The 15,875-nt window shown below is 39.4% G+C and overlaps 1 protein-coding gene across 1 annotated transcript in view; it reads right to left on the bottom strand.

The window, feature by feature from the left end:
• The window catches only part of ARMC1 (armadillo repeat containing 1), a 35,001-nt gene extending 19,570 nt beyond the window's left edge, over positions 1–15,431 (bottom strand). Inside the window, exons 1-3 of the mRNA XM_082364863.1 lie at positions 15,202–15,431; positions 11,655–11,875; positions 5,694–5,785 (exon numbers count right to left, since the gene is read on the bottom strand). Of these exons, the coding sequence (XP_082220989.1) occupies positions 5,694–5,785; positions 11,655–11,837 (275 nt within the window). The 5' untranslated portion in view covers positions 11,838–11,875; positions 15,202–15,431. The remainder of the gene's footprint in view (positions 1–5,693; positions 5,786–11,654; positions 11,876–15,201) is intronic.
• Between the last annotated feature and the right edge of the window lie 444 nt (positions 15,432–15,875).

Raw genomic sequence — 15,875 nt, 5'->3', positions numbered from 1 at the left:
GCCCGTGTGCCTAGAGCCCGTGCTCCGCAACAAGAGAAGCCATGACAATGAGATGCCCGCGTACTGCAACAAAGAGTAGCCCCTGCTCACCGCAACTAGAAAAGCCCACACACAGCAACAAAGACCCAACACAGCCAAAAATAAAAAACAAATAAATAAATTAATTAATTAAAAAAAAAAAAAGGAATGGGCAAGTGTAGATGAGGCAAATAGAAACAATGAGAACAGGAATTGTGTACTGATATCACACAAAGTAGAATTCCAGCCCCAAATCCAAGCATTAAACATGACAAAGGACACATTTTTTTCTCCTAAAATACATACTTCACAATGACTACATATAAGTTATGAAGACATATATACCAAACAACAACATGTATGGAGAAAGAATAAAGCAAATGTTCAAATAGTAAAACAAGGGACTTCCTGATGGTCCAGCAGTTAAGACTCTGTGCTCCCAGTGCAGGGGGCCTGGGTTCGATCCTTGGTCAGGGAACTAGATCCCACATGCTGCAACTAAAAGCCCGCATGCCTCAACTAAAAGACCCCTGCACGCCGCGACAAAGATCTCGTGCCGCAACTAAGACCCAGGGCAGCCAAAATAAATAAATATTTAAAAAAACAAAAGAACAAAAACACAGTAAAACAAATGGTAAAATGTTAAAATCTGGGGACTACTGGTGTACTTATCTAGGCATCGGTGTACTGTTTGTACAACTTTTCTAAAAGTCTGATGTCATTTCAAACTAAAGTTTAAAAAAATATGTATGTATAAACATTTAAATGAAAAGATAAATGGCATTATGGATTTTCTTTTTTATATTTTTGAATTTTTATAAATAAACCATATACTGTGTACTTGTAATAAGATTTTAAAATAGTATTTTAAAGAAAATAAAAGAACACAGAAGAAAGGCATAAAGAAGTGAAGCACATACTTTTCATCCAAGATTTTAGCAAGAAGAATAGACCACCATTACTATGGCACTGTTTCAAAATCTAGAATTTTAGGAAGTTCTCCAGATGAAATGAGGTATTTTAAAGTTGAGATGCCACGTTTTATTAAAGTGACTTTTATTTATAGCATACTTCATGTTAGGTATTCACAAGTGCTTTTATAAAATACATTTTGTATCAGAAGTATTACTCCTGAAATACCAATTAACAAATGTCTTAAACTGCATTTAGATATTTTCCTAGATTGACATTTTGAAAATTCTCTTCACAAAGGATCCAGGGTTAAAAATAAAATGTAAAAAGGTTCTAACCTCTAAGGACAAGTTTTCATTTATGGAAGATTAAAATTAGAACACAATGCCAGATTCATTTTGAGTGACAGAGAACTTAAAATTCTCTTTACAATTGAAGAACTGAAAGTAACAGTGACTTTGAAATCAATCCAACTGTCGATCTGTAAGCACCAATTTGACCTAAACATTAAGTCAAACCTACTATTGAATAACGTGCTAAAATCTCAGCAAAATTTTGTAGCAAAACATAATTTGATTAAAGGGCAAAAATTTTAATACGCAGAATTTTCCCTATTTTATAAAACACTGCTCTCTGCTTCTCATGTTAAGAATAACCTCCACTCTCCCCACCTACTTCTGCTTTCTGGTTTCCCCTTTGATCACTCCAGATGAAGGTTTCTCTTCAGTGAATAAAGCAGCATCCCTCCACAACAGATTTTCTTTGTTCTACGGGTCTTACTGGGGTATGGGAAGATCCTTTTGCTGCTTCCCTAGTTGTATAGTGCCACAGAATCATAGCTGCATCTCCCCCTAACTCAGTACTGCTAAACAGAGAGAAAAACTGATCCGAACCCCACCCTGACTGCCTAGCTGTCCTGGGGCAGCCACTTCACTGAAACAGCTGGGGTATATAACATAGATCTCCTGTGCTATGGCTTACCAAGGTGACCTATATAAGAATGGAAGAGTGGTCAATCAGTCACCTGTATCTGCCAACACAGATGTCAAAATGCAAAATAACGTCTAAAGAACATATGTCTACAGTGTCCAAACAATCATGCATATATAAAACTCACCCTGCTCTATATGATAAAAACTTTTCCTTTTGATTATTTAAGAATTTTTAATACAGGTACCCAAAAGAAAAAAGTAAATGAGGAGAAAATAATAATGCCAGAGCAATCTAATTTCTTAAAAAAGGAAAATGAGGGACTTCCCTGGTGGTCCAGTGGTAAGAATCCACCTTCCAATGCAGGGGACTCGAGTTTGATCCCTGGTCAGAGAACTAAGATCGCACATGCCGCGGGGCAACTAAGCCCGCGTGCCACAACTACTGAGCCTGCGTGCCACAAACTACAGAGCCCACGTGCCCTGGAGCCCCGGCATTCTGGAGCCTCCTCGCCACCACTACAGAGACCATGTGCCCTGGAGCCCTGCACCACAACTAGAGAAGAGAAAACCCGCAGGCCACAACTAGAGAGAAGTCCGCGTGCCGCAACAAAAGATCCCGCATGCCGCAACTAAGACCTGACGCAGCCAAAAATAAATAATAAATAAATAAAATAAATAAATATATAAAAAAAGAAAATCATGTCCAAGCCATGAGATAATTCACAACACAAAGCTAAACATGCTGAACCAAAACCTGATTCTAATACTTCACAGTCTTAATGTTTATAAGCTAAAACACACAGTTTTATTGACCTTCTGATAACAGTAACTGATAAATTCTAAGATGATTATTTTGGTAAACAGAGGTGACTTTTAAAAAAGCTTGAAAGGTAACCTTCAAATCTGAGATCTCCAACAGCCAAATGAGCTGGAAAATATACATGAAAATTATTACATCATATCTCCACTTTTGAGAGGGGTATAGGACCAAATTATAATGGCGTATGCAATGAATGCATACCTGTTTTACTGCTGGAAGAGCCAGCGACGATACCGCAGTGTCCTAAAAAACATACCTCATTTGTATTAAAGAGAAGCTGCTTGTGGAAACCGTGGAGACACACTGCTTGGATCTCCCTTTAAGAAGGAAACCTGCCCTTTGGCTATAGGGAGTAGAATAGTAGAGCCACCAGCAGTAGTGGCTTTGAGATCTCTCACACCATTCAATCCTTCATTCCAAGGCCTGACCATTCCCAGGGAGACCCCACCCAATGCCTGGGCAGCGGGGGCACTATAGGGCCTGGCCATTTCTGCCCAATGCAAGACTCATCTACAGGGTGATCCTCGCTTTGGAGCTCCCCCTTGAGCTGTCTGTCAGATTTGCATTGCAATCTGAGACTCTCCTTGCCCCGTTCGGTTTCCTCTTCACTTTCCTTTTACAGATGTCAGATCTGCATTGCAGTCTAATGACTATAGTCCAATCCTTCTTCATTCCCTTCTATCTCTACAGACCATATCTCACAATAAACCTCTTCCATTTCTAACTCCATCTCAAGATCTCCTTCCCAGATGACATTACAAGATAATGACCTGAACTGACACAATACTTCTCTTATAAAGATACAAGTTGTTGGTCTTCCCTGGTGGTGCAGTGGTTGAGAATCCGCCTGCCAATGCAGGGGACACGGGTTCGAGCCCTGGTCCAGGAAGATCCCACATGCCGCGGAGCAACTAAGCCCATGCGCCACAAATGAGTCTGCGCTCTAGAGCCCACGAGCCACAACTACTGAGCCCGTGTGCCACAACTACTGAAGCCCACACGCCTAGAGCACGTGCTCCACAACGAGAGAAGCCACCGCAATGAGAAGCTGGCGTACCACAAAGAAGAGTAGCCCCCATTCGCAGCAACTAAAGAAAGCCCGCGCGCGCAGCAACAAAGACCCAACACAGCCAAAAATAATAAATAAATAATAAAATAAATAAATTTATTTAAAAAAAAAATACAAGTTGTCTCCCTAACATTAAGATGTTACGGAAAACCCCGAACTTTTTGGCCAACCCAATATTTTAGATGTATCTCTCATTTACAGATACACACATACATATGCACATACCACAACCTTAGCCAACCAAGCTAAGAAATTGTTTTATAGGGTAAATCTACAGTACCTCTAAAACTTGCTTTAAATCTTTAAAGCTCAAATTTGAAGCATATTTTAATATCAACATTAACTTTTCATCTAATTTCTTACATTTAAAAATTTTTACCACGTATTTTCAGCTTCAATAACCAAACCTGTTAAAGAAATACACAATCTTAAATTCATCATATGAATAAAATAATCCTACAGAAGCCTCCATATTATGCTTAATCCTGTCACGATTTCCAAAAGAATATGCCAGTTAAAAATAATTACATGCCATTAAAACATACTAGGAACAAGAACAATGCAACCTCATATTTTATACAACACTTCAGAATTTACAGAGCATTTCTACACGTATCATCCCACTGAATCGAGCACTTTGAAGGTGTTAACTGCAGGCATATGGATAAGGAAACTGAGGGTCAAAGAGACCATTTGTCTCAAGTCAGAACTGGAATCCAAATTTTACTAATGGAACTGACCTCAAACCATAGGTAATGATTAATACAACTTATGCCAGTCAATATTTTCTAATATTATTCCTAACTGATCACCTGAATAAAAACAAAAAAAACCCTTCAGTCTCTAACTTGTCATTATTAAAGATCAAGGCACCTATCAGGGGTAACATGATTTAGACAAACAAAAAAAAAGGATTATTAAAATAAAATTTATCTAGAAGCCAAGAACACTAAGAAAAAAAATACATTGCCTTGGAAGTCAGTTTGGATGGTTGTCCACTGATACAATTTAACTTACAGTGTTTGGGAATTATAGAACTTTTGTGAGCACTCAAGCCAAAGAAACTGCAAGTTTTAAAAATCAGTAAATTAAATGTTTATTTATTATAGTCTTAAAGGCAGTCATGTCTTGAATAAGATCAAGATACAAAGTCAACTAAGATAAAGCCTCAGCATAGTTTTTTTGCTTTCAGACACAGTGGAAATATCAAAACACTTAATCTTCCATTTCTAGCCTTCTACAAGGAAATCAGCAAGGCCTAGGAAAGGAGCAAACCAGACGTTCCCAGAGGCAACACAGCTGAAGGACTACAGATAAGAAACTCGGCCTCTCTGTAATTTTCTCACCCATAAAACTATTATCTGCCTAACCTACCTCAAAAAGCTGTAAATAGCAAAATGAGATGATAGACATAAAAATCTTCATAAGATGAAAGGTACAATTAAAAACCACCCATTTGCTAAAATTCAAATTAAATGGCTCTAAATCTCTAAGAGACATCTCAATGATTCTCAGGAAAATCTCACCAAAAGCCCTTTCTGTCATGATACAGATCAAGGTTCTTTCGAGTAAGACTGCGAGGAAGTAAGAAAAGAATTATGTACTATACTATAATGCTGCACATTTTCAAATGCCACCTGTGTTGCACTACTAGCAAATCCATTTACATCTACTTCACAAAACTTCATACATGGTAGGATTGTCTCTTTTTAGAAATATTATTCATAAGTACAATGTGTATCAACATTTTAAATAAAATTTGAGCATTTTCATAAGGACTATTGTTAATATCAACGTTTAGAAATAATCACAACACTGACCATCAGAACATTTTTGGACATATAACCCACGAAAGTATGCTGTCACATTAGAGTACAAATTTCAGTAAAGTAATATGACCCACTTTTCTACTCCATTAGGAGACACTATCTATTGTACTTACTTCTGTATAACACTTTGCAAGCTTAGCATCATACCCAGCTCTCCTTTCATCTTTTCTCTGTTAGCACGGCACTCTGCCAAGTATCGAAGAGCCTACAGCGAGAGCAGGAATAGGTCAGTCCACATGACAGACTACTCAAAATTAAACCTACTACTAACCTACTGCGAGAGGAAAGAGTGAAAAACAGTGTTTTGCTTTTAGAACCAATTGGTTTTGAATGTTTAGAAACTCTTCTTTAAATGTGATAAGCAGAGCAGTCTTCTAGGGGACAAAAATAATCCTTGGAGCTGCAGTAGCTGAATCTGCTCTTTGAAATGAAGGTTCCCAACTTATCTGCAAGGTCAAAATTAGGCTGTTTTGGTTTTATTTTCACCACTTCATCTTGACAAGGATACAAGGAACTATAGTCCATTTATTAATTTCAGGGAGCAGTCCCAATAGCCATCATTTCCCTAGGTGCTTTTTACATATTAATTAAAATAAACTGCTGAGAGGGACAAAACATACAACCCCCTTTACGGAATGAACTGTTTCTAGTTTTATAAAACACCTTTAAAATGTCTTTTTTTTTTTTTTAAACTGAAAACCAAAAGATGAACTCACTCTCACAAATTCCTGTTTTGTGAATTTAACTTTTCTAGGATGCTTTTCTCTTAAGATTTAAAGTACATTTTTGTAAGTATTTCCTTCACATGCTGATTCTTGAGGGATTTTATTAGCTGTTCTACAGACTTCCTGATCTCTGATCATTCACTGCAGACTTTAGTACCTGATTCGCAGGGGAATACCTCTGTGAACTACACCATCCAAAACTGCCCTCTCAGTTCACTGACCTTCACATTTCCTACTAGTCCTCTACACTACATTTCCAAAGTGCCTGGTCCTTACCAAAAATGGTACCATCCATGAAATCACAAATCCAACAACCTGTCTCTGACTGCAATCTCCTATCCTTTCTGTAACTAGTCTTACCTTGATTTTCACTTTGGTCCATAAAGGATTAACTGCCAAGGGAACTGCCCTCCCTTCATAAAAAAACTAACAAACAGGACAACTGGAGGAGAAGCAGCACAGGACTGGAGTCCCTCAGAGAAATGATGAGGCAGATCCTACAACTGCCCCATCTTCCTGCTTTGGAAGCAGTTCCAGACTGCAGCACAGGGAGAGGGAAGCCCAGTGAAGTCCAGTGGTCTTGCCAAGTTAGGGAGACAGAGATCAGAGCTGGGGAGGTTAGGGTGGAGTAGTATAATAAAAAATACGTATTTGGTCTTCTTCTAGTCCCTGGCATAGAGTTCCTAAAACCCTTGGAATTATTTGATAGGAGTTTGTTATTCATAAGGAGGCCCTTTAGATCACACTTGGGTGAGTTCATGTTGAAGAAGTGAGTTAGGCTGTGGCCCCTAGATGGCCTCAGGATGCGGCTCGTCACTGGAAAGACCCAGTGACTAGAGGGTGGGAACTTTCAGCCCCACCCACTGACCTGGGAGGTAGGGAAGGGCTGGAAATTGAGCTCTATAAAAACTCCTGAACAAGGAGATTCAGAGTTTCTGGCTTGGTAAATACATCCACCTGCCAGGGTGGTGTGCCCCAACTCCACAGAGACAGAAGTTCCTGCACGCAGGACCCTTCCAGATCCTGCCCTATGTGCCTGTTCATGTGTATCCTTTATAAAAATCTGGTAAATGCCAAGTAAAGTGGCTTCCTGAGTTCTGGAGCCATCCTAGTAAATTACTGAACTGAGGAGGGGGTCACTGGAACACCCAATTTACAGCTGCTCTGTTAGAAATATGGGTGACCTGATACTTCCAACTGGCCTTTGAAATGAAGGCAGTCTTGTGGAACTGAGTCTTAAACCTGGGGAATTTGATACCTAACTCTGAGTGGTTAGTGTCAAAATTGCATTGTTGGTCACCCAGCTGGTGTCCACAGAGGACACTGGCTGGTGTCAGAAAATACCCCAGGCAGCTAGAATTTGCAGAGCAGAGTAACAGAGAGGAGGGATCAGCGCAGCAAGAGAGCTCCAGAGCTCTGCAGAGGGGTCCCCCAGAATCTGTGGTTGAATGCTGGCTTGCACTTGCCTGGAGTAAAAGACCAAAGGGCCAGAGACTAAAACCACAAGAAAGAGGGAAAACCATTACTGGACCTCACGCTGGGCGGAGAATAGTCTGTGACACCACCGGCCACAAGTGAAAAGACCTCACAGTGCAGGAGGGATCAGGGTGGATCCTCAGAAAAGCATCCCATTAGGAGTCCTGAAAGGATCAAACTGATCCCAAGTAACTTAAGTGCAACCAAGAACGAAGTTGAAGGATATTTATAGGGATACCAAAAAAATCCAAAGCCCATACGATAAAATCTGCAATGTCTGGCATCTGATTAAAAATTACGAGACATGAAAAGCAGAAAAATATGACCTATAATCAGGAAGGGGAAAAAAAAATCAATAGAAACAGACCAAGATATGACAGAGGTAAAATCAGAAAATAAAAGCATTAAAATAACTATTATAATTATGTTCCATATGCTCAAGGATGAGTAGAAAAACCTAAGTATGGTGAGAAAAAAAATGGAAGATATTAAAAAGACCCAAAGGTAACTTCCAGAGGACAAAACATAATGTCTAAAATGAAAATCACAGTGGATAGGATTAACAGCAGATTAGGCACTATAGAAAAAAAGATCAGTGAGCTTTAAAATGCAGCAATAGAAACTATCCAAAACGAAGGACTGAGAGAGAAAAAAAAAGTCTTAAAGAAAAAAAAAAAGGAACAGTGACCTGTGGGACCACATGAGGTATCTAAAACACATACAACTGGAGTCCCACGAGAGGAGTGACAGGGAAGAGACAGAAAAAACTTGAAAAAATGATGAATCACAATTTCTCAAAATTGATGAAAACTATAGATCCAACACCAACAAATCCCAAGCAAAACAAGAACAAAACCAAAACGCAAAGAAAACCATCCATATTAAGCACATCATAATCATCTGCTGAAAACCATTGATAAAGTCACAAAAGAAGCCAGAAAAAGGCTTATATATTATATGCAGAGGAACAAAGGTAAGAATCACAGCAGTCTTCTCATTAGAAATAATTTGAGCCAGAAGATAAAACAACATCCACGGGACTTCCCTGGTGGTCCAGTGGTTAAGACTCTGCACTTCCAATGCAGAGGGCACAGGTTCGATCCCTGGTCAGGGAACTAAGATCCCACATGCCACTTGGTGAGGTCAAAAAAAAAAAAGAAAATGAAACATCTTGTAAAGCACCAGGGGAAAAAAGCCAAGAGCAAAACTGCATTACAAAAAATGTTAAACTTCTTCAGGCAGAAAATAAAAGACACCAGTAGAAATACAAATCTGTATTAAGAAATGAAGAACACCAGAAATGGTAAATACGATGGTAAATATAAAATACACTTGATTTTTAAAACTTTAATCTCTTTAAAAGATAACAGCTTAGAGTAAAAGAAAAAAAAATACTGTAGACTTTTTAAACATACATAGAAGTAAAATATATGACAAAAAAAAAGCACAAAGGATGGGAGAAGGAAATGGAAATATACAGTTGTATGATTCTTACATTATACATGAAGCAGACTGTAACAAGTTAAAGATGTATAATGTAAACCTAGAACAACCACTAAAAAAATTAAAAACAAAAAGGTATAGCTAGTAAGTCAACAGTGAAGATAAAATGAAATTATGAGAACACCGACATATTCTTCAACCTCTCTGGGAACTCTGAGCCCCTGGCTCCCTCCACTCTCTCCTCACTAGGTCCCTCCATGACTTGACTTCCCTTCCCATTCAGCCCAGCACCTACAGTCTATTGTTTCAACTACTCTCTTGCCAAAATCCTAAACTCCCTTAATTACCAACTTGCCTGGCCAAGAATCAACCCCAAACAAATCCAACTATCTGGCTCTCAGGGCCTATGGCAGGCCTGAAGCAGGGTGAAAAAGGAGTTTCATAAGCTGTAAGCCTCGTATCAATTCAGCGTTACCAAACTAAGCAGCCCCTCAACGCTTGTGAACAATCTCACCATCCTCCGCAGTTAGCAACCCTTCCCATCTTCTGTACCAAATGTGAGAGCCTTCTCCTCAAACCCTTCCCACTCCAGCAGCCCCTTGCCTTCTGAATTTAAATAAGTTCAAGTCTAGTCTATTGAAAATAAACAACCCCCTTCAACCCCAGGTCTCTGTCAAGAGACCAACACACTCTCTCCTCTCACCCTTATTCCAATTCTCATTGAAATAGGACCCAAACTAGGGGCCACGCAAATTTCCCCATTTGTTACTACTGTTCACTCATATCAATGTCTGTTTTGCCTAAATAAACGTCATTCTATGAAGGTAAAATAGGAAATCTGTATTATGTACTTTGATTTTTGAAAAGAAACAGCCTATATTATTTTTCTGTATGAACTTGTGAAATTACACTAAATGGGAATTGATCATGGGTCCTTAAGTAAAGGACAATGAGTTTAAAATTTTCTATGAGAGTAATTTTCTTTTAAACTTTTTGCTGTGAAAATTTCAGAGACACAAAAGTAGAGAAAATGTGTGGTGACCCCCATGTATCCATCATTCAGCTTCAACAATTATCAACCACTAGGCAATCCTGTTTCATCCATCTCCCCTGCCGCTAACCACACTGGAGCATTTTATAGCAAATCTCACAGAACATTTAATTTCATTTGTAAATACTTCAGTATATCCCTCAGAAGTTAATGTTTTTTAAAAAATTAACTTAATGATAATACTATTATAATACCCTGCAAAAGTAATAAGTGGTTCTTTAATATTATCTACTGTCTTGTCCACATTCATTTCAAGTTATCTAAAACTATGTTCATGGGTTGATTTGTTCAAATTGGGATCCAAGTCAGGTCCACGTATTATACCTGGCTGATATGTCCCTTAAGTCTCTCTAAATCTGTAACAGTTACTGCTATGCCTTTCGCACACCCCAACTGCCTTTTTAATGCAATTTATTGTTCACTGAACTGGATTATTTGTCTTCCAGAAATTTTCACATTCTGTATTTGCCTGATTGCTTTGTATTGTTCTTTAACATGTTTCTCTAGCCCCCATATTTCTCATAATATGGTAGTTCCTTGTGCATTATTAGCTATGATCCTGTATATTTTCTCTTTTCTTCTCCTTTATCTTTCCTTCCCATCTTGTGTTAAAACAAGTGCCACATCCATCTACTAATGGATAAGCAATCTGGCACACCTATATAATGGAATGAAGGAACCATAAAAAAGAGTGAAGTACTGATACATGCTACAATGTGGATGAACCTTGAAAACGTTATGATCAGTGAAAGAAACAAGTCACAAAGACCACATATTATATGCTTCCATTTATATAAAATCTATACAGGCACTTTTGCCAGAGATATACGCAAATACAAAGAAATAGGAAGTCATGGCTGCTTAGGGAAAGAGGGTGGGGCTGAGAAACAACAGGTAAAGAGCAGTTTTTTTCTGAGGTGATGAAAATGTTCTAGAATTGATGGTGGTGACGGCTGCACAACTCTGCGAATACACTAAAACCCATCGAATTGTACACTTTAGGTAAATTGCACGGTATGTGATTACATCTTAACAACATTGTTACAAAAGAAAAACAAAACAATAAGTGCCTCTTTGAGTGTCTTTCTGTACTGATATAATATAATCCTTAAGATTTCTTAAGTGAAAAAAGGAAGTTGCAGAACATTCCATGCATGTAGTATGCTACCATTTGTGTCAAAGAATAAAAACAATATAGTATGCTACCATTTGTGTAAGAGGACTACACGTACATACGTTTGCACATACAGAAATACATACAAACTTACTATTATTTGCTCTACACTTTTCACTTTTTACCATGTCATCTAGTACTTTTTCAAATTCTCCTTAATTGCAAAATTATAACACTGAGACTGAAATTACTAAAGGCAACTTACGAGCAAAGCCGAGTGGACGACAGGGGGGTTGGGATGGTCCATAAATAAAATAAGGCCGGGCAGACATCCCTGATCCTGGACAATGGCTCTACGGTTTAATGGATCTGCTGCTAGATCCCGGAGCTGGTTAACTACCGAGAGAGCATCAGGTTCTTCATTCATGGTGGAGGAGGACGAATTCATCTTCTATGCCATACACATGAACAAAATCTTCTTAAATTCTGTAGAAATGGTTGGCAAAATTAGTTCTAGACTGGTGAGGTATATTATGGCATTTGTTAAATAATCAGAATCACAGCACTTTCAGAAAGAAACAGATGAATCTAAATCACAAAAACTTAAGCATTTGGCAATTCCAGTCTGAGAACATAGGAAGTTAACTAACTAAAAAAAAAAAAAAAATCAAGTTATTTATGTGTGCACAATGTTTAAAGAACATATGTCATCCTCATTATTCCAATAAACTTTTTAGCAATACATACTTTAACACCAAAGTCACAATAAACAAGATCTTTACAGTTCAAACTTATAACCTTTGCTACACTTCTCAAACTGTAACACTGCCAGTGTTTTTTTCCTCTAGAACAATTCTGGAGCCTAAGACAAGTGTCTCAGGGAAAAGTGGCTGGCTGACAGCTTTTTTTCTAAATCATCTGTGAACAAAACCCAGTTTACTGGGTTTACAAAAGATAACATCCCTTAAGAAGAAGGAGGGAGTCAAAGAAGGTCATGAACAATGAAGCCAAGAAGGGGACCTCGCCCTGTGCCTCGGACCAGTGGAGTCTTCGAGATCAGGGTGGATCTGAACAGAATCTAACTACACCTGTCTGTCCCTGAGTGGGCCAAACTCAGAAGAATGAAACAGATTTTGAGGTGAGGTAATTCATTTGGCAGATAAGGAAACAGTCACAAAGAAGTTAAATAATTTGCCCCAGGTGACGAAAGCTAGTTAGTATAGAACTGGGCTAAAAGCTTATTTATTATCTCCTAAACTGGTCAGCAGTCGTTCCACTTCCCATACCTTCCTTTTAAACTAAGCATACCTTTTTCCCACAAAAGTAAACAAAATATTTTAGAAAATGTAACATGATAAACATACAAGCCGAAATACAAAATAACAAGGAATAATTTTCACAGATGCAGAAAGTTAAAAATAGTAACTTCCGTTAACCAAGTTACACAATATATTTCTTATTAGGAAGAATATAAAGGTGTTGGGGGAGGAATTCCCTAGCGGTCCAGTGGTTTAGACTCTGTGCTTCCACTGCAGGGGGCACAGGTTCAATCCCTAGTGGGGGAACTGAGATCCCGCATGCCATGCAGCAGGGCCAAAAAAAAAAAGAATATAAAGGTGTAAATACTTTCCACAAAGTAATGAGTTAGTTTAATGCTAATTTCAAAAACCATGCCAACTGGGGGAGGCGGGCTGGGAAATTATTCTGTAACTCCAGACAGCCTACTAAAGTTATCTGGGAGGAAAAAGGTAATAAAGCTGAAATGGCCTTCCCATATATTGAAATATACAAAGATATAAAGAGTAAAGCAGTAGTACGGGGTGGGAGGTAGTTGAGAGATACTTCTCCCAGGAAAGCTGTTTATACAGTCCATCTAAGAAAGCAGGCTCTACGTGAATCAGACCCAGACTCCACCACTTGGTAAATGTGATTTTAGGCAGATCGCCTAAACTCTTTGTCTCAGTTTCTACATCTGTAAAATGGGATTAGTCATAGCAGCTTTCAAATGGTATACTGTCCAGATGAAATAACAATACACGTAAAAGGCTTAGGTGACACATTGTAAGTGCTCAATAAATAATGGTTGTAAGTTACATGGAGTCAAAAATCAATGAAAAATAGTAAGATTATTCAATAAAGGGTATTGGAATAACTTCTAAGCAATTTAAAACCACTGCTAAGATCTTTAACTCATAACACATGGGGGAAAAAATCATATCCCAGATAAAATACTTTAAAAGTTAAATTTTTGAAGTTTGCAAGCAAGCGTAAAATAAAGGACTCAGAGAAAACAAGGCTTCAACAGGATAGTATTTGGCAGATAATTTTCTCAAAATGAAAATATAGTTGCTTCAGCAATTTTAAAAAGGATTTAACAAAAAAGCAATAGACTGAATACTGTTCACAGAAATAAGACTGAAGGGTTTGCCTCTTAGGTGCTTCTATTATCAACATCCTGAATATCGCTGTTTACAAGCCAGCTTACGCATGAACTTTATGTGCTGTCACCAGCACAAATCCTATCAAAAATGAAAACTGCAGAACCAATCACTGGCCCAAAGGTCCAAGAACCAAGTCACATTTAAGAACCAAATACCCAGAGTAATGGCCTTTTGCATACAACACTGGCCTTGAAACTGGAGCGCTCCATTCTCATCTAAGTACTTAGAGAACCACTCAGTGGGAATGATTCTGAAAGTTATAGCCTTTCCTGTTCCTTTGAGATGAACAGAAGCCAAGAGTTAAAACGTCTAACCTTATCAGCCCATTCAGAAGGAGAGGGCTCAAATTAGGATCTGCCCAGGAAAATGTAGGGAATAACACAAGGTATACAATCTTATTTTAAAAAGCCAATTCTAATTCAGTAGGTGGGATGAGGTCTGAGATTCTGCATTTCCAACAAACTCCCAGGTGAGGTCTATGCTGCCAGAATGACCCTTTAAAAAGCTAGGAGTTAAGTGATAGATGTGAGGCACCTGTAATTAGGCAGCTGACTGAAAGATTTTCTTTCAGCCAAGATGTACCATTCAACTCAAAGAATTATTTAGCTCTCATATACAGAGTTTAACATAAATACACAGAGCTACACAACCACAACTTAAATCCATATTCAGTTAAGCGAGTTTTTAAAAAAACAACGTAAGCAGTGACATCAAATCTGGCTCGCCCTTTACTAGCAGCTAACTCTTTGAGAAGTTGGGTTACCTCCCTTGAGCCTCAGCTTCCTCTCATAATAATCCTGAGTGGTTGTCAGGATCAAAGAAAATAAGAACTTCAGATGGTGCTAACAGTACCAGCAATTACCAAACAAGAACAATACTTGATCCTGTGGGAACCTCTATTTGGCCACGTGTTGGAGTACACACATAAGTACACTACCACGAAAGGAGCTGCTGTAGGCACAAACGCCCCCAAGAACTGTTTTTAAAATACAGAGATGTGAACACTGGTCTCGCTTGAATGAAGCCGAACCCAACCATGTCCTTCTGCTCTTAGTAGACACGCAGGGGCACAAAGCTAATAGAAAGTTACGAAAGAACAACCTGGAGGGATGAAGAAGAGAGATGACACCTATTAATAATGTTAGGGTTTGTGAATATCGGACGTGCAGGGGGGACGGGGAGGAAGTGAACAAAGCTAACATTTTCCCAGGACACGTGGGAGCAGAGAGCTTTAAAGCGCCTGTAGGGACGCACTGCCTCAAGGCAGGCAGAGCGCCCCGCCCAGGCGGACTGGCCGCCTGCGTGCAGGGGCCGCTTTCTGCGGCCTTCCCGGCTCCACCGCTTTGTCTGCCGTCGCTGGACCCTACTTACCGCTCCAGCGTTCTAGGAATCCGGAGCCTGCCGCAGCATCAGGGCCACACCAACGGATAACGTAGAGGAACCAGCAGGCGCGGAGCGAGTCCCTCCTTTCGCAGACGCGGCCTCGGCGATGACAAACGACCCTGCTGACTTTAGGAGCCAAAAAAGCTAGGACGCTGGCGGGGTAAGGCCTTATGGACTCTTCCCCATGACCCAGCCACCTCGGCCGGTTCTGCCCTCCCATTGGCTAATACCATTCCACAGAGAGTAAGACATCCAATCCGCGAAGGCCTTCTTAGACTAAAGCGCTCATTGGTGAACAAGGGAAATGCCCGAAGCGTTGAACAGCAGGGTCTAGGGAGAACCCGGGAAGAGTGAATTGGACCAAACGACTCTCCGTCCATTAAGCGCTAAGCAATGAAACGTGGTTCCCCCTGAGAAACCGTCGGGCTTTCCCGACTACAATTCCCAGCGTTCCTGCGGTAGAGGAACCTGTCCCCTCCGGCCTTCAGAAATTCAAATTGAACGTAACTTCTCTAGCAACTCTTTCGGTTCCAATAGGGCAGCTTTGTAATATTTCATTGGCTTCTGTGAGTCTTAATTCAGAATCTTTTCAAATTTTTTTCTTTTTACTGAGGACAGTAGCACTGTCTTCGTAGCAGCGCGAAGGTAGCAAAGTGCAGTTT

Source organism: Balaenoptera borealis, assembly GCF_965194805.1.
Source record: "Balaenoptera borealis genome assembly, chromosome: 17".
NCBI lineage: Eukaryota > Metazoa > Chordata > Mammalia > Artiodactyla > Balaenopteridae > Balaenoptera > Balaenoptera borealis.
This window is presented reverse-complemented; position numbering and strand designations above follow the sequence as displayed.